General features: G+C 44.0%; 2 protein-coding genes across 2 annotated transcripts in view; one reads left to right on the plus strand and one right to left on the minus strand.

The window, feature by feature from the left end:
• Window positions 1–817: 817 nt before the first annotated feature.
• Window positions 818–4,920, plus strand: RASL11B (RAS like family 11 member B). The gene is made up of 4 exons (XM_061472844.1): window positions 818–996; window positions 1,084–1,140; window positions 2,396–2,472; window positions 3,338–4,920. The coding sequence occupies exons 1-4, from the start codon at window positions 873–875 to the stop codon at window positions 3,803–3,805; spliced, it is 726 nt and encodes a 241-aa protein (XP_061328828.1). The 5' UTR covers window positions 818–872; the 3' UTR covers window positions 3,806–4,920.
• A 1,458-nt stretch (window positions 4,921–6,378) lies between these two features.
• The window catches only part of SCFD2 (sec1 family domain containing 2), a 190,456-nt gene continuing 177,313 nt past the window's right edge, over window positions 6,379–19,521 (minus strand). The window contains exons 7-9 of the mRNA XM_061472727.1: window positions 17,613–17,747; window positions 11,995–12,114; window positions 6,379–8,051 (exon numbers count right to left, since the gene is read on the minus strand). Coding sequence (XP_061328711.1) covers window positions 7,959–8,051; window positions 11,995–12,114; window positions 17,613–17,747 — 348 coding nt within the window. The 3' untranslated portion in view covers window positions 6,379–7,958. The remainder of the gene's footprint in view (window positions 8,052–11,994; window positions 12,115–17,612; window positions 17,748–19,521) is intronic.

Here is a 19,521-nt window from a genome sequence, read left to right on the forward strand (position 1 = left end):
TACTCCTCCATTTTGAGCTCAGGCTCCTTGCTCATACCGGCAAGTGTTGCAACTGCTCCCCGGCGGGTACCTTCCCTCGCTCCCCGCCCACCTCTCCTGTATATTTCCCCCCACTTGCCATCATCGTCTGCTGTGTCTTTACCCGTTCTCACATCCATGTTTTACTCCATTTTTCCCGTTTCTGTGCGTTATAACCGAACTCAGCAGGCACAGACCTACCCCAGCCTCGTCTCTTGCTTGCAATTCTTTCTGCTGCAGTTGCAGCCGTTCTGGTTTCAGTCGGCTCCTGCTCTGGGTGGTTAGTTGAAAGGCTTTGCCAGGGCTGGAAGGGAAGTGGAAGGGAGGGAAGAAGGGAAAGGGAAGGGAAAGGAAAAGGGAAGGAAAGGCGAGTTTTGAGGGTGTGGGTGCAGTGTGGGACGCCGCTCGTGCACAAGCCGACCCCCGGCCCTACGGGGCTGCAGGGCTGACGTGCCCCCGGCCAAAGGACTGAGCCTTACACACGCTGCCTGCGTTTGTGTCAGCCTGGCGGGACGGCCCGGAGAGGCGCCGAGGTCGGGTTAACGGCTCGGCCGGCTGCCGTTAACGGCTGGAGGCGCTCCAGGAGCCTGCAGGTCTCACAGCGTCCCCAGGCTTCTCCTCACGGGCAGGAGCGCGGGGCCGCTGACAGCCCTCACCGCACCGCCCGCGGCCGCTCACACCCTCAGCGCGGTGGGGCGTGGGGCGGAGCTTGCGGGGGGTGGGTGGGGTGGGTGCGAGGCCGGGCGCGTTGATTGGTCTGCCTGAGAAGGGGCGGGGCTTGTGTCGCGGGCGGGGAGGAGAAAACCGCGGTGGCGGCGGCGGGCGCGGGGCGGTGTGGCGGGCGCGGAGCGGCGATGCGCCTGACGCAGAGCATGTGCACCATCGGCGAGTGCGCGCCCGGCGGGGACGGCTGCCCGTCCGCACGGCCCCGCCTCGTCAAGATCGCGGTGGTGGGGGGCAGCGGCGTGGGCAAGACAGGTGAGGGCGGCGGCGGTGTTGGAGGGGCGGCGGGGGGCTGCGAGGGGCGGTGGAGCGCGGCTAACGGCTGTCTGTGCCTGCCCGCAGCGCTAGTGGTGCGGTTCCTCACCCGGCGGTTCATCGGCGACTACGAGCGGAACGCAGGTAGGCAGGCGGAGGGGTGGCGTGGTTCCCGCCGGGAGCCGTGGGGATCGGGGTCTCCGCGGCCGCGAAGGGGGAAGTTTACTGGGAGGAGGGAGAGCGGCGCCCCAGCCTCTGCCCCGCTGGTGGCTTTCTACCCCAGAGCCGCTCGGGGGTACACGGGTTGGAGAGCTGGGGGTGCAAGGCATGGAATCACTGAATGGGTTGGGTTGGGAGGGACCTTAAGATCACCCAGTTCCAGTCCCCCTGACATGGACGGGGACAATTTCTACTATACCAGGTTGTTCCAAGCCCCGTCCACCCTGATCTTGAATACTGCCATGGATGGGGCAGCCAGAGCTTGCCTGGGCACCCTGTGCCAATGCCTCACTACCCTCATAGTGAGCTGCATCCTGGAAGTTAAAGTATTCAACCTAGCCCTAAGCCAGGTCCCAAGTGTGAAAGGAAGAGCTGAAAGCTGTTGGGGCTGTAGGTGCGCTAACCCCCAAGCTGTTCCAAGGCTGGCTGCTCACTTAAAATCTGTGCCCTGGGCAGCTCTGGCAGCACATGGGAAGGTGCATATCCACCACAGCAAACACACTGTGATCACAGCCTCACTAGCTCTGTGTTTCACTGTGGTCTCTGACAGGCCTTACTTCGTATGTGAAAATGTTCCTCTTTGAAGTCCTTTAGCTAAAATATGAAAGTATTCTCCAAACCTAATACTGCATTCTTGGCAAGCTGAATGCCAGCAGCTATATGATCTGGACAGTACTAGCTTAATAGGCATAATGCTGGAGTGTAATGCAGCAGGAAGTCTAAACTAATGTGAATGTAAAACATACACCCATCTGTTGAGGAAGTTACTTGAAAAAACTAAACACACACACACACCCCAACAAATCTTACAGGCCAGGCAGCAGAGAGCTTCACTAAAGCATAGAAATAATAAATGAAAAGCAAACTGATTTTCTGTATTAAAAGCTGGTTATTTTTTACACTTACCTTTATCTAAGCTAAGACAGTCTTTAAGAAGTGTTTAAGTCCCAGGTTGCACATTATTAAATGCCAAGCTTCCAAAAAAGTCAATGCAAGATCAAATCCCAGGCTTCTAGTAAAGCCATAAATTTATGGGCTGTTACATACGAAAAGCTTGCAGCACTGGTTCCTTGTGTCATAAATAGTGATACAACTTCCCTACCCAACTAATGGGCAGCAGAAGCAATTTATGTCTTTAGAGTGCTGGCTGTATTTGTGAACCTGTTGGTGTTCTTGTCAGGTAATCTCTACAGCAGGCACATCCAGATAGATGGAGAGATGGTGGCTATTCAAGTGCAAGATACTCCGGGAGTTCAGGTGAGCTAGATGCAGCCAAGCAGTTTACCAGAGCAGCTCTGAGTTTGTCTGCTTGTGTGTCTCTGCACATAACCATCTTGTTATGGTCCTTCTAGGAAGTATTTTGCTGTCCATTTCAGAGTTCAGTGTTCTGTGTGGGAGAGGTGGTAACCTGTGTTTTAGCCAGCCAAGCCAGATGTGTTGGGTGCCTGTAGTGTGTTGGTAGTAAAAGAAAGCAACTCACTGTTTCGATGAATTGTTTGTACATTGGAAGGCCATTACTTCTGAGTGGCTGAAGTACTGGAGTGTCTTGTTCCTGTATATTGGGAGCATTGGACATAAACCCAGAAACAATTCTGTGCATATACAGTGCACGTAGAAGAAAATGTCATGATCACTGCCCCGCAAGCTTCATAAATGTGCGTGACAAAGTGAAGTCTGTATTGTGGCTGTGCTCATTAGCATGTCACAAGTTAAAGTTATGGATGTATAGACCTGAGTAATGCTGGATTGTTGCCTTTTTGAACTGGGCAACACTCCAGGTCTAAATGCTTCCAGCTCATATCTTTGCTTCTCCAGACTTACTGTCTAGCCAGTTAATTTCCCATTCTATGGAACTACAAAGTCTTTCTCTGCATGCAGAACTACTCAGGTCAATTTTCCATTTGAGTATAGCAAACACCAGTGTTAAATTCCAGCTTTTTGCAGCTGAATCAACATACGCATTTATTCACCATGCTCAGATTAAGCTTGTACTTACAATGTGAAATGCAAATATATATGTCTGAAGCTGTAAAAAGCTATTCGGCTTCACAGACTCCTAAAGACAAATACCTTTAATCTTTTATGACATCATCTATCTAATTTGAGACCATTCATTTTTCAGATCCATGAACACAGTCTGGATTGTAATGAGCAGCTGAACAGATGCATTCGCTGGGCAGATGCCCTGGTGATAGTCTTCTCCATCACAGACTGTAAAAGCTATGAACTACTCAGTCACCTTTACCATCATATTCGACAGTTGCATCCAGGAAACACAGTCCCTGTTGTCGTTGTTGCAAACAAAGCTGATCTCTTGCACATCAAAGAGGTGGAGCCTCAGCAGGGACTTCAGCTGGCCAACATGCTGGGCTGTACTTTCTATGAAGTATCTGTCAGTGAAAACTATAACAATGTCTTCAATGCCTTCCATCTCCTCTGTAAAGAAGTCAATAGGCAGCAAACAACCAGCACCCCTGAGAGAAGGAGAACCTCTCTTATTCCGCGGCCAAAATCACCCAACATGCAGGATCTGAAAAGAAGGTTTAAGCAAGCTTTGTCTGCCAAAGTGAGGACTGTCACTTCTGTTTGACAGCAGAGACTGGTCTTCCCAGCGCTTAGCCCGAGACTGAAACCTGGGGTGTTTAACACTGGCACGTCTAGAGTCCAAGGCATTGTGAAAGAAGGATGGTTCAAGTAGTCTTTTGCATGGCTATAGGAGTTTTTAAGCATTTGCTTAAGTAGTCACAGATTGGAAAAGGAAAAAAAAAACCAAAACAAAAACTCTTGAAATAGTTCTAGGATGTGACTTGGAGAATGAGTATTTTCAAATGGAAAAGGAACTTGTCAGGAAATGAAACAAGCTTTCAGTTTGCTTTTATTCAGTCATACAGCTTTGGCTTTCATTTGTGCAGAAGCAACCTTTTTAGCTGTAACTCAACCTGTACTTGAGCAGGGAAACACCCTGAACTGCAGTTCACTGTTAAGAAGTAACCACTTGAGTCTTGTTTTTCCATGGATGAAGGACAGCATGATGCATCTGTTTAATTTCATTGCACAGCAGAACTGTTTATCTCAAAACAAATAAGCAAACATGAAATTGCTCTGTAAAAATAAGTGTAAAATAAGTGGATAGGACTGGGTATCAAGACTGTAAACAATGGTCCTTTATTTTTTTACTAGCTATGGTATTGCTGACAACTTGATGAGATTTCTTTGTATGCAAAACTATTGTGCAGAGGGTGTAAACATACCTACTTACAAATAACTTGTGGATTTTACAGACTAAAATGATTCAACTTGGAGCTTTTGAGGAATGAGTGTGGAGGTGGAGTCCATTATAGCTGTCAGTCTAAGACACCTCTCTTCTCTCTCCCGTGTGCAATAGGCACAGAAGGAATGTGGCTGTGATTCAGTGCGGTGTGAAGCACATCTGGCTCCAGGCGATGAAGCTGGTGGCATATTCTGAGCTGAGCCAGTCTGTCTTCATCCTTAAACATGTGGCAGATTTATATATATACACACACACACTTTTTTACATTGAGCCAATGGAGTTCAAAGCCTGAGGGCCTTATACACATGCACTTTAAAAAGCCGGTTGTGCTTTTGTTTAAACTGTAACTTATTTATTTTGTGTACAGTTACTCCTCCTAGGGAGTGAACTTTTCATTCTTACTGCCTGGTTCAATATTAAACTTTTGAATTGCATCTTTTCTTGTGTGTTCTGTGTATGTGAGAAGCAATGGGCAATGGCCAGTGAAATGTTGAGACAAAGCTAGAGCTTTCTCAAGGTAGTTAATGTACATTAGTATAAACCACAGGGGGGGAGCTCTCACAACAGCTTTACAATTTCCTTTTAAGAAATCCTTGTAGGACAGGAACTGAATGAGGCAGAGATTTCAAACTAAAATGGGATTCTTCATTTCCCCTTGTCAAACACACCCACTCCAGTGAGAAAGGAATGGTGTGAGGTAGGTCAAAGTCTGAAAGAACGCTAAATCTTCCAAGTGACTGCTACTTTCTCAAAACAAAAAAAAACAACAAAAAAGCCCCAACTTTATGTATTGAGCTGTATTACAACGCGGAACTTAATCAGAGTGCAAGTCTTCAATTATTTTATTACTAAGACCCTGAGGAGGATGTGTGTGCTGGGACTAGGGTGGCTGCTGCACATGGGCTCACCTGGTTAGCACACAGCTGTAATACCTGGTGCAGGGAAACCCTGACAAGGAGCTGCTGCTGCTCATCTTTCTGAGCATGAGTTCCTAGCCAAGTGGCTTAGGATCAGACTTGCAAATAAAGCTGAGTCTGCTTTTCCCATCTGGGCTTATTAAATCACCAAATACTGCATAGCTTATTAATACAGTAGAAAAGCCGCTTGTCAAAGGTGGCTTTGTGTTTTCTCTTCTTCCTATCTTTTGAGTATCACTTAGTGCCACATGCAGAGGACTTTGGCACTCCTTGCTGTGGTCCTGAACCTACCTAAGTGAAGTGGCTTCTGTGCTGCTCCTACTCATCTGATCAGCACACCCCCCCAGCCTTTTCCTGGAGCACAGGCTATGTGTAGCTGCTACAGCTATTCCTTACAAATAAGCAGCTATTACACTAGGGCCACTGGCAAGACTCAGCTCCAGGCTTTTGTGACCATCTTCCCTCTTCAGCTGCTTGAGTACAAGAGGATGGTCGAGTCCCCAGAATCCATTGCCATTTCAGCTGTGGCCCCACTGGCTGAAAAGATTCCTGCAAAGTGTGTGTGGGGGGCTGGAACACTAGTTTCTGCCTCAGTCAGAGGAGGTACAAGAGCACCAGTGTCTGCTTACAGTTACACTCCCCCCCTCTTCTCACTATCCCATACAGCATGCCCTTAGATGGCCAAGTCAGAAACCCCAGAGCATCTGATGAGACACGTGAGGGAGAGAAGACCACCAATGCCAGCTTCCATTATCACCAGAAAGCATCAGCAGCATCTCAGGTGTGAGTAGCTGAACTCACTGACCAGCAACGGCCACTGCATGTAAGGGAGCCTTTCTGCTGCCAGCCCAAGGCAAAGGGTCTTGGTTCTCTGGGGCAAACAAATAAAGCAAAAGAAAAAGGGGTTGCAGGAACATGCAGTCCTGGCATGTGTAACTCTGCGTACTAGGAGAGAAGGAGAAGATGGATGAGGTTTGGCATTGTAAGATCATTGCTTTATTGATTACAGAATTTACAAAACATCTATATTCTAAGATTAAACAGTACAGAAGACAGAAAAAGAGGCTGATTATTTGCTTTCAGTTGCTCCGTTCAAACTATTTCTTGAGCTTTTAACATTGCAATCTCATAATAATTCTCATTTTTTATAGCACAAAGTTCTATTCTATAGCCATTCTTATAAATTTCCATAGAGGCGACATTGTCCATGCTTTATAACTGGTCCATTGTTTCCACCCAGCCACCCAAAAGTGAATTTAAATCAAAATGTGCCCTTTTCTGAAGACCATTAAAAACATTTAAGAGAACTTATCCTAACCAATGAACGAAGGTTAAAAAGCTACTTCCCATTTAATCTACTCCTTTGGCATAATAAAGAATGCTCTGATAGACTGAATGTCACTTACAATTTCTCATCTCAGTGTAAGCTGCAGTCTTAGCACCCTTTGGGTGAAGCAAGAGGATGCAGCTTTAGAGCTCTACCATTTTACACTGCAACTTGGAAGGCTTGGTGCTATGGGCAATCACAGTCTCTACTGGCTGCTGCTTTTTTATCACAGATTGCAGCAAAGTTTTATAAAGAGAAATTACATAACTGAATTTGATAGCGGCTCTTTTGTGATCATAAATTAAAAACAAAAGCTGTTTTCTAATCTTGCTGCTCAGAAATCTAGCTCAAGACAGAATCTGTGCTGCGGCCTCTTGGAAATGGGATCGTGCTTCTTTTTTCTCTCTTTTTCTTTTCTAAATGCATATGAGGGGAGGAATCTTCCAGGGTTATTATCAAACCACCACAGCCCATATGTCTTCCTGCATAAACCTACAGAGAAGTGTGCCATCAGAAACAGCCTTTTCTCCTGCGACTGTGGGTTGAGAAACTAGAGCAGGAAACAGGAACCTGAGAGAGAAGCAGCCACTCAACGCAGCCCTTGGGTACAGCTCTCTGCTTCTCTGCCTTGACCAGTCCTGCCAGGAGAGCACCACCGGACTGGGAGCTGCTCTGCCAGCTAAATCAGGGCTGTGCTCCATCACCTCTCCAGGGTGCAGGACAAAGTACGAGCAGAGGCTGTTAACCCTGTGTAAGGCACATGTGTTTTGCATGGTAGCATGACAGAGAGGGTGGATTTTGCTGGCCTTTCACTCCCTCAGCAGCATTTCAGTCCCTCCATAAGCAACGCCCATGAAATCATCAGGAATACCCTCGATAAAAAAAAGTACTGCTTGGGGAGTGCAAATTCATCATCACCTGGTTCTCAGCCTCTCATTTTCTAGGGAATTATGACAAGTGATCATCTTCGCCATGCCAAGAGGGGCTGGGGTGATTCAGCACTGCATGGTGCTATTGTTAAGGAGGGGGGAGTTGTGGATCGTTTTGAAGAGCTGCCTGTGAGCTGTGCATGTTCCTTTGCAGCCAGATACCCAGCTGTTTCAGCTGGAGCCATAACTACAGCAGGGCACATGCCATATTTTGTAGGGCTATCGGGAACAGTGATAGACCAGGGATTTGATGCTTCCAGCTGAGGCACTCACTCATCTTCTCCACAGATCTTTCCCCATCAAATATCACTATGAAGCTGGAGACGGTCTGTGGCAAATAACAACTCAATAGTACTACGTGGAGTCAGGAGAGCAGAGGAGAGCACCATTACCTGAAAGGGGGAACAAGAAACAAGTCAAAACAAGGGGACCAAGACTGATCGCAGTCCTAATGAGCTGTGGATATGAGGCGTTTGCTTCACCCAGCACTAGGCATGCTGTGTGTTTCTGGTGTTTACTGACAGGGCAATACAACTTGCCCAGTGAAACTGTCTGCTCGCTAATAACTGCAGTTAAATCACTTTAAGGAGCATAATGACTGGTAGCATTGTACTCTTAATGAATGTGTGCTTTGACACATTTCTACAAACATCTTACCCGGTGATTTGTTGTCACTGCCATTGTGTTTACTGAGGCACCAGCTGATGAAGCAGGGGTTTCCCCTACTACAGCACAGATTTGAGTGAAAGCTGTTTCCTCCCAGTTGAAGGTAAGGTGAGCACCACAGGAGGGCTGCCAGCCTGCTGCGGGGAGCCACAGTCCCTGTTCAAAAATCACTCAGGACCAGGCACAGGCTGTTCTGCACAACAGAATCAATGCTCAACCTCGAGCACGGTGGGGATGCTATTGCTATTGTTCGTTCAAATTTTTAATCCAAGATGGGTCTGATGAATGGAACTGTTGCTCGCTACAACCATGATATGCATCCTGCTACATTCAGGTACCTGTTTTAATTCAGTGAAAACCAGTATGCAGGTGCCTAGGGTGAAGGCTTATCTGCACTGCAAAGCCAGGAGCGAGTGTGTATGCTCTTGCTGAGTGGAGCTAAGCCAGGGCTGAAGTTGTAGGACACTGCTCTTGCAAAGCCTCAAGTTCAGCAGTGTCCATAGGGTCAGGACTGAAGGCAGGGATGTAGGGGGAAATTTATTTTACAAACCCACTTGAAAATGAATTTGCTTCTTCAGTGCAAATCTGAGGAGAGGAAGCACAAGCATCAATAACTGAGTATGCCTGTCTATACATTTCCTGCAGCAGCTATCAAACTAGTTGTGCTCTTCATCATGCGGCTTCAATGTGTGATAGTGCTGCATTTCAACTTTTTTTGTCGTTCTTTCATCTTTTCACTTCAAATAATGAAAGGATCCCTTCTGTACTGCTGGTAGTCTTCCCCCCGCTTCTTCCCTTGTCCTCCCACACAATCTGTGGCAAACTGACACCGATTATCTCTTCTTCTTCCTAAGGCTAAAAAACTCTGTAATTTGCAGATGCCAAAGGCTGACATTGTCTTACTTATGTTACATGAGAATGAGAGAATGAGACTAAGCACAGTATGTGCTCATCTTGTTATCACGCAGCTTAAGTCTGAAAAACACGAGGGGACATGTTACCAAAGTTTTCTGGGCGTACAAGCCAAACATCAACAATAGCCACTGCCAGATAAAAGCAATTTCTTTTTGGAGTTCCACCACTGAACCCTGAGGGGATTTGTGCAACTAATAACAAGTCCAGAGAGAAAAATGAGATCTGCAACTTTAACGCCTGAGAAAGGATGCAGATAAATACAGTGGGACTTCGTCTCTTTCCCCCCAGTATCTCTGTACAGCCCAGTATATCTGGGCTCATTGAGGGGGATGAATGTGAATATTTGTTCCTTCATTTTTACAGAGAAGGGGGGAATTGCACAGAAAAGTAATGCCCATCTCTTCTCCAGGCTGATCTTTTCAGGACAGCGTACCTCCTTTGCAGACCTTCTCCTTGTTCAGCACAGCATGCTTGTCTTTGATGCTTCACCTGAAGTGCTACCCCTCCTGACAGCAGCTGAGGTGGGGGAGCCAGGAGCTCCCATCCTAACCCACTGTGCTGCCATGGGCAGCTCCCCCTCAGCAGGGAAGGATGCAGCTAACATCTGATGTTACATCTGGAGCGGTTTCTCTTGCCTGCCTGCCTCAGCCACAGCCACATAGATGGCTGTGTATGCTGGGAGGAGGGAGAGTGAAACATGCACTCATGCCCTTTTCCGTATTTTACTCTCCTCATTAAAGTGGAAAAAAAAGGTAATAGCTTTATTTGAAAGTAGGATACACGTAGGAAATACTGTATTCCTTTGTGCTGCTCCACGAGAAATAAAATTGACATTCATATTGAGATTCAGAGCAGTTCTGTGGATGGAAACATGTGTCTCCCACTCCACATTTAAATGTCATTTGCTTCAACTCCAAACAACTGCTGTAGTAATCAGTGTGCCCTGTCAGTTTTTCTGTTGCTCTCCTCAATTCTTTACTTTTGCACCCACACGTCTCTCCATTTCTCCAAGGGCCAATAATTAGTATAAATGTCACGGCTTTGTTTGACTGGAAGGGACTTGGGAGGTCAGTGTTCCCCTGATGCCTGAACCTGATTGCCTGAACGCCACTAAAAAGGTCTGTTAAAGGCTGGCTCCAGTTAGGCAAATGCCTGGCTTTTGAAAAGAGAATAATCCCAAACAGGTGGCACACATTCACAGCTAGAGTGCAGAAATCCAGGTAAATCCAACAAACTCATAACCTCTTTTCTATATGAGAGACTTGCACAACTGCTTTTCTTCTTTCTCTTCCTCCTCTCGCCTCTCCCCCAAAGTCCTTTCACCTCTAACACAGCACATTTGGACAAAGGGCAAAATGCAGTAAAAGCTTAAAATTCTTTAGGAATCTGCCTCAGAGGGTGACCTGCTGCCAGGGTTAAGCCAAAACAAAGCAACACCAGATCCCATGTCACCACTGTCAAGCCTCAAGTCCCTCTAGAAAGCCAGCCGAAAGCCTCTCTGCATAGTTCGCAACCAACTCACAAGTTAACTCTCTGCTTATCTTTCAGGGTGTATTAACACATTCTGGGTGTGGATTAACTTGTCCATCAGTGTGACACAACTCAATCCACCTCCACGAGGGGAAAGAATTTCATTTGTTGTTTTCGGGGGATTAGCAATAGGCTAATGGGGAAGAAACACTAAAAGATGGCGCTCTGCCTTATAAAATACTGCTTGAGACTGCTTCACAAAGACAACTAAAACATGGAAAACACATGTCAAACCAAGGGGCTGCTCTGGCTTTGGTTGGCTCAATTTTGTTAATGATTTCTCACTAATCAAAACTGCATTCCATAGGGACTGAAAACAAGATGTTTACAAGCCGCCCGGGAAACCATAGTTCTGTGTATGAAGTAGCTGGTTGCACAGCACTTCTCTACTTCTCTACAGTTTTTAGATTACCCTGTGTATCTGCACTCAGCAGATACCTGATCGTTCCTCTGCAATTAAATGATATTTACCACCTCAGGTGCCACCAGAGCTCATCCATCTTTCTCCTCTCCCTCCCCACTCCACTCAGATGACAGCTGCTGTAGTCAAGTTCTGCTGCCAGAGAGTGGATGGACAGATGCTACTGAAGCTTCCCTTCCAGAAGGCCAATAGCACATCCAAAGGCTGCAGAGACTTGGGGCTCTCTCCACATCACCTACTTCAGGCTACTTAAGGGCTCTAGTGGTCAGGTATCTATCAGAGATAGATGTTCTGGTCCAGAAACAGTACAGCTGTATTCAGGCTAATTTATTTTGCTCCTCAGCAGTGCTAATTGATTTGCCTGGATAATCACCACTGGGTGCCACCAGGTGGTACCCAGATCCTTGGCAGCTCCTTCTGAGCATCCCTACACTCTGTCCTGTAGATGTACTGCCAGAGAGCCTGTAAACTTTTGGACATCAAATATTTTGCCTTATAAAGAACATGAAGAAACAAATCTTTTGAGACATGATGAAAGCCCCTTTGGAATAATGCCATCTATTATAGACTACCCAACCTGAGTTTGAAGTCTTATTGCTTGCTCTAACATGTAAAAAAAAAGATCTCTGCTGCCTGAACATTTCTTGCCTACAGATGTTTCACCAACAAAATCCTAACACCATTCCTGCCCATGTGGCTGTGGTTTTTGTGTAGGTTTGGTACCATTGCTATAGGGAACATTATCTGATGAATTTTCTTAGTCTTTGTTCACACAGGAACTGTATATTTAGAGCTCTTTTTACCTGGGTACCAGGTTTGCGTGTTGCTACTAGATCCTTCACCATCTTGACCTCGGAGACTGTGACTCCACCAACCATAAAGATGATCAGAAGAGGATGATCACCAGGGTGAGGGCGATTCACCTGTAAAATGAAGGAAAGCATTATTTGTAGTTGCTCTGTCCTACTTCGAATCCATGGACTAGCAGTGATCTGCTCCCTAAGCTGCTGGAGGAAGACTAATGAGGAAACTCAGAAATATTCATGGAATGCTGGTCTCTGTAGCAGTTGAGAGGGAAATCAGTGGGGTTGATGCCCTATTACAACTAATGAGCTGTTTTCAGGGAAATTGAATCCTCATGGCTTCCAATAAAACCTAGGGAAGTTTCTCGTGAGGTCTGAGGGCTTTCCCCTCTATTCCTTCATTGTTTCCTACCCTCTCCCAAAGTGGGAGGAGATTACTTGGCTGGATGCACACGTATGCATGAAGCTTTAAGGAATGAGAGGTAAATTACTACCCAGCAGAAGCAAAAAGTCCAGCCTAAACATGCTAGAATCCCTGCCTGCGGTCAGCAGTGGAAAGAATTGCAAGTAATGTGTTTTCACCAGTCCAGTGAATAATCCTTCACAATTCATCCAATGAAAATAAATTGGGTCTGTTATAGTATAAATTCAGTTTCTAGCTTGTTTCACTTTACAGTTTTCAACACATCTATGACCAGGTTATAACTAATATAGAGAAACTTCAGCTCAAACAAAATACTTTTTTCATTTTTCCCCAATTATCATTAAAATGGCACAAACATTCCACTTCAGTTAAAACTCTATAAAACCACATTTCAATTTTAAATGTGAAGGTAATTCTTTACATCATTTTTTTCTCAAACACTTTTAGAAGTCTGATTACTTTGCTGTTTCACAGCAAACTCTTTCTTGATAAAATAGTCCCCTGCCAATGCCTTTGCTCCAGTGTTTGGGAGTGATGTCAGTGGAGCCCATTGCAATTGGAAGCCACATCACCTTTGAGTATAAAACACTCCAAATGTCTGGCTTCAAAAAGTGACAATGAGAAGAGTTTAATTTGTTCTTTTTTAGACTCTCTGCCCCCCCCCCCCCCCTCCTTCCACAAGTGCAGGTTTTCAACAGCATTCACTCAACAGCTTGAAAGTGGTCATTAACCTGTGTTTGGGCAGAGCACAGCTCCTTTGCTTTCACCACCACGGCAGCTACCTTTGATCCCTGTGGCTCCAGTTCCTAAGGGTACAGATCTTCTTCTCTTCCTTACTGTGCCTGTCCTATATTTAGTTTTTGGGCAGCTTTTCATCCTGGAGCTCCGTCAGGCTTTCTGACATGCAACCTTTAGAAGAGACTCTTCCCTTTGAAGCAAGCATGGGGAGATGCATGCTCTCTCTCCAGGCTAGCAGGACACTGTTTACAGAGGGCTCCCTGCTCAGTGCTGCTTCCCAGACAAGGAGCTCTTAAATGCCCTGGGAGTCTGAAAACGGTACAAAAAGCCTTAGATAGATGCATTAGTGAGCTGAGTATTTGAGTATTGGGTGTCTATTCTCTCAATCTTCCCCACTTTGCCAGCCATCTTCATTGAGCTGATGGCACAGATAGCATATATACTGCAATTCATCAGGGTGTCCTGCAGTTCTGGTGTGATATTTAGCAATTTTCCATTTACACCAACAGACCAATTAAATGGATACACCAGAGCTTACAAAGACTTTCTTTATACACTTTTTCACATCAGACTTCTTGCTTTTCTTACTAGCTGCATATAACACAGTGTCAACCACAAATGGAAAAAAGTCCATTCTTATTACAAACACAATAAGAAGTTTGAGTAAGATCTAAATATTAACTTACAAAGCAGTCCAAATAGAACTATTACTTGTTAAATATCACAGTATTTCACGCTGTAATTGCTATAAGCAGTGACACAAGGTTAAAGAAATAACTGCTCACAAAGATGGTGAAGATAAAAATTGATAAAACGCTCTGCTATGGTACTTTGAGGTAATACACGAATTAGTGTTTTATTCCTTTCCTTGGGTCTTTGCATAAGTCTTCGGTCATTCATAAGCTTCATGAAATGAAATGGAGCTGTTTGCTCTGACAGTACAGTTAGAAAGAGCAAAGAGCTTGAACTTCAGAGACTTGATAGTGAATAAACCCTCTATTTCTTAATGTCTTTTCTAGTGACAAGAGAGTGACAAGCACGCGTGCATAACACTGGACACACTGAAAGGACACCCAGTGTAAGGATATTAATCAGAAAGCACAAGCTCTCATGGCAGTACTAAAGAGAAAATGTCTTGACAAATCATTTCCTTCAGTCAAAATAAACCTAGATCCAAACACATGGTGCCTATATAAAACTTATTATTTTCAGAAGACTAAAGTTCAAACCACAAATTCCAGAAATGCATATTAAAAATACTATTAGGCATGCAAACTCTAAATTAAATTAGGATTGCAATGAAAAGGGTCCTGGAATCTGTAATTTTGTTATGCTATGCACAAGTGTTTTGAAGGAGGACAATACTCTGGGTACAAAATATTTGGCTGTGTTAAGAATGTAAGTTTCTGCCAAGATTTTTTTGTTTGATAATACAACCACCCAAGGCTCTGTCTTTTGAAGGAACTGGCTGCATGTAGCTAAACACAACTCACTTCTGTAATACAGAAGAACTGAAATGGACTGCAACAAAAGCAACGTGTTCTGGGACCCTTCTAAAGTTTGGCTGTCCTGGGACATTTCCAAGGCCTCTGAATCCCATTTACTGTGAAATCTGAAGTTTGCAAAAAATCCTCAAGTAAAATTCATTTTCAGTTCAAAATGCCATGTTAATACATTAATTTTAATGAATTAATTGGAACCATTATCTCAAGCAATTAGAAAGACTAACAAAGAATAAAGTAAAGCCACTACATCAAAGTGAGGGAGTCCAAAGCAAGAAGGAGGCATGATTCCCTGAGTGTCCCAGCTGGACATCAGGCCATTCTCTCCAGCTCCGAGCCCACCATACTGCATTTCCTCAGGACGATGGTGGTTAGAGGGCTCTTTGCTGGTGTAAGTGTCTGTATGGAGGAGATGGAGAGGATAAGATGGGAAAGTGGGATAACAGTGGGCAATAAAACTCTAAAACTGAAGCAGGAAGGGGCTGGAGGACAGGTTTGCTCTCATGGCTCACAAACAGCCTTTTCCTCTGAGGAAAGCCAGCAGAAACAACCTTTACTGTCCCATGAGGGCTAACTCCGCCAACCAGGACACCAGCACCAATCCATCTGGTATGCTTGCCAACTAGAAACCAATTAATTTCGCTGAGTAAGTGGAAAAAGGAAAACACATTTGATCACCGGAACCCAGACTGCCATGCAAGGCACTTGGTATCAATGATAATAAGCTGAGATCATTATAAACCACATGTGGTCTAGAGCAGCAGTCAAGAGGAGTCCTTGAGGCAGGGAGACCTTTTCCCTTCACCTGCCCTTAGCTTCAAAACAAACACATTTGCAAGAGAAACAATTTCTGGATGAGAGATACCTTTAAAAGTCTGTGCTGGATGAACACATCTGAGCCTCTTGCTTACCAAAGCATGTTTATGTGAGCTGGTATTTATATTCAGGCATTGAGAAAGAAATAAAAATATAAGGAAGCTCATGAAATAATTACTGTGCTGATGGTGCAGTAAGTGAAGAAGATCCTCTTATGTAAGAAATACAGGTTGGTCAGAAACTCATCCAAGTAATAACTGATCACTTGCCAGCAAGCCAGCTACAAACCAAATGAGCAAGCATGGACACATTATTTATGAGGTTTGTGACTATGCATTCTACACAAGATTCACTTGCTCATCTGCTACATATTCCATGTAGCAGTGTATTTGTCTTACTAGCAGAGATGCAGGTACTTACAGGTACATATTGCCATAATACACTTACGTGATACTTGCACACAATTAACAAGGACAGAACAGCCCTCAAACTAGCCAAAGGTGTCAATGTCCCCATCTAACTATTTAGACCTTCTGGGGTATTTCTGTTCCTTACATTTTTGTTTTGTTTGGTTTTGTTTGGTTTGATTTTGTTTTCTTAAAAAGGACAAGCTATGTTCCTGCTCAAAAAATGGCAATAACCACAGGCAATGAAATAAATACAATTGTGAGACTCACAAAACCAAGCATTTAAAAAGTGATTGTGTGCACAAGCTTGTTTACTTTATTTGATGGTGGAACATTTGTGTTTTCTTCTACTATTTTTGGAGTGTTGGCATGAATTTTTTCAGTACTAATAAATGAATGGAAAGAACATTGGGTCACTATTTCTATAGCTATCCTTCTCTGTCTCAGGGCTTTATCATAAGCTATGAAGAGCTGAGAATTTCCATTTAGGAACCGAACTGAATACATTTTGCAAGTTCATTTCAACTGGGCAGAGTTTCCTGAAAACAAGCACTGGATTTTAATCACATCTGATTTTGTGCTTGAGATGAACTTCCTCTGAAAGAACAGAAAAATAACTTTGTTATTCTGATAGTATGTTCTAGAATAGTACCAGTATCACAGTCAAACGTTTTTTTGTCTCCTGCCTTAAATGCATGGCAGGCCTAGCAGGTATTTGCACAAAACAGAACTTTTTTCCTTTCTATGACCACAGAGTCACAGATCAGTTCAGGTTTTAAGGAATGTTTGTAGCTCTTCCACTCCACCTCCCTGTCCAAAGCAGGGCCAACTTCAAAATTATATGAGGTTGCTCAGGGTTTTGCTTGGCCAACCTTTGGTTACTTCAGAGGTGGAGAATCCACAGCCTCTCTGGAGTTAACCACTCTTAGGGTGGACGTTTTTCCTTATATCCAGTTGGAATTTCCCTCACTGCAACTTGTGTCCACTCTCAATAGTTTGCTGATGCCTCTTCTGTGCTGAGAAGTAGAAAGTAAAACTGGAAGAACACCTGGCACGGTACAGAAGCTTACTGTATTCATAACCATGGTATTGATGTGGGTTGATGTAAATTCAGGTTTGTTTTCAATGGAGAACTCAGGATATGCAGTAAGGCAGAGCTGAATGCACAGCATGCTAGCTACTCTGCAGTTCATCTCTGTAGACATCTAGTGAACACTTAGCATGGGCTAATTTGTAAAGCAGAGTAAGCTCTTGCAGAAAGACTGTCTTAAAACCTGCTAAGAGCATAGAGAAAGCAATTTCTGACTAATAGGCTTCCTTCCTCCACAGTGCAACTTGAACAAGATGAAGTTATGGAAAAGACACTTAATATGGATCTTCCCTGATGACTTTCCTCCCCTGTGAGATCTGAAGGTTCATACTTCTCTCCTCTCTCAAGGCTGCTTGGTGTCCTTAAAACGCTTTGATGAAGTGTCTTGTGGAAAGCTTTTTGGAAATCCAGGTAGGTTATATGAACTGGCGCTTGCTTATCCAAAGCTATGTGAGGTAGGACTTCTCAATAGCAAAGCCACACTGCCTCTATTCCCTGCCTCCCTGCAAGCATTTAACTCTCCTAACCACCCCGTAGATTCTGCTGAACAGTATCAGCTCAAGTACATAAAACCAACTACAGCCATCTGATGCCATGACCTCAGGAAAATCTTACAGATGATCTTGGGAAGCCTGGCTTACCTTCATGAACATGCTAAATCCGGTTTTAAGGAGGTCAGTGAGGCCTGATGACATATGCTCAATATCAACAGGATCAGGTCGATCAGGATTACAGATCTCTTCCACTACCTGTTTCAGCAGTGGTTTGTAAGAAGCCTGCACAAAAAGAACAACGCACTGTGAGTGAAGCTGCTTAGACTTGGTACAACTGCTCTTCTGAACATTTTATTGCCATGAAAGGTAATAAAAATAATCACCCTGGAAAGGAAACCATTCAGACAGTTAAAATATTATCAACGCAGCAGTGGTCTTTATGACCTTGACCACAAATGGTGTGCACCAGCTTAGCATCAAACTGAACAGACTAGAATATAGCCACACATTTACTCTGCGCCATGTGTATTGTATCAGTAAAAGCAGGCAAGGATGAAAGGGGCTTCTAGTATCTCTGGAATCTTTTTGGAGAAAGGGCTAATAATAGGGATGACACTGTTGCCCATCATGCACCCCTATCTTATTCACTTTGTAATGATTTTACAATCACCTAAACAGAGGTTTTTAGGAGGGGCTGATTATTAACTACTCATGCCTGTCAGGCATATCAGAGGGGCTCAGAAGAGGCCAACCTGCCTGTTTATCCCTCATGGGAGAGCAGAGCTAAAAAATCCCTGTTAGTCCTTCAGCTTTGATGGCTAGGGCGCTCTACATAGTACTTTCACCTCTAGAAAACCTGGAGAAAAATAGGCCAAACAACCCCATCAATATCATGTATCTCAGCTTCAGAGAAGTTAGGGACATACTAAATATATAAAGGTACAAATGGTCAGCATCTTGGAAGATCAGCTTCCAAAGAATTCCCCATGCATCCTCTTCGGGGTCCACAAAGCTTCAGGACTGAATATGAATTAGTAGCCTAGAAATTGTCCCATTCCCTTACCAAGGTTTAAACCACTTTGCCATCCTGAAAAAGTTTCTAAACTAAAAAAAATTAGGGACTTCTGGAAAGATGCTCTTTAATGAAAATTCAACTTTATTCGGTTTACAGATAGAGTTTTGTTTTGCTGCTTTCAACTTTGCCCAAACTGCAATGGAACCACAACTGTTTCAGGAAGTGTAACAGCCTTAGAAAATTAGCAGCTTTCAGATTAGCACATTTGCTTTCCTTTGGGACTAGCCCAGGTATACATCATCCCCTAGATGTCTTAAGGCAATTGAGTATGACTTCATTAATTTTGTAAAGATATTATCTACAAGAGACATCATGCAAGATAAATGTAAAAATGGATGGAAAATAAAAAGCAAACCACTTGGCTTGAAAATTTTCTGAAGTAATTGAAGAAATGTTTTTCACCCAACACTTTACAGTGAGAAAGAAAACTTGCAGTTTTCGAATACAGTCCTGTCAACAAAGATTTATACAACTCGTCCAGCTCTTCTCACAACATGTGCATAATTTTTAATTGAGCCAACAAAGCAAATTACAGCAGACATGAGCTGCAGGATCTTTTAGGAGAACATGCCAAGATTTGTGTCAATTCTAGTCACGCAATAAACAACTGTTTGACAATACACATGCAGACATGAAGTCCTATGTATAAAAATCTGTTTAATATCTTCACAGATGAGGAACAGAAAGACATTAGGAATGAAATAGTTTTTTGAATAGAGATCAAATCACAGCTAAATAGAGAAGCTTTACTTTATGAAATTAAAGGGAAAATATTATCTGACTTCAGACAAAGCTATGTACTCAAAAGATGTTAAAAACGTGTTATGGTTTTGCATGTCTGAATTTTCAGCACCCAAACTCACTGCTCTTTAAAATGATCCAGTTTGGCTACACAGATACTGAAAGGCAGGTAGTACGGTCACCTATCTTGTTTAGCTACGATAGTTTCAAATATTTAAAAAACTTTTTACGATGTAAAAT

Source organism: Pezoporus flaviventris, unplaced genomic scaffold (genome assembly GCF_033815535.1).
Source record: "Pezoporus flaviventris isolate CSIRO_AGI_PZ_B2104156 unplaced genomic scaffold, CSIRO_AGI_Pfla_v1 ptg000002l, whole genome shotgun sequence".
Classification (NCBI taxonomy): Eukaryota; Metazoa; Chordata; class Aves; order Psittaciformes; family Psittacidae; genus Pezoporus; species Pezoporus flaviventris.

Bases quoted from the DNA above. Each gene is read 5' to 3' on its own strand.
- RASL11B (XM_061472844.1), top strand. From the start codon at position 873: ATGCGCCTGACGCAGAGCATGTGCACCATCGGCGAGTGCGCGCCCGGC. The intron at 1,141-2,395 runs GTAGGCAGGCGG...TGTTCTTGTCAG, and splicing joins CGACTACGAGCGGAACGCAG to GTAATCTCTACAGCAGGCAC. The intron at 2,473-3,337 runs GTGAGCTAGATG...TTCATTTTTCAG, and splicing joins AAGATACTCCGGGAGTTCAG to ATCCATGAACACAGTCTGGA.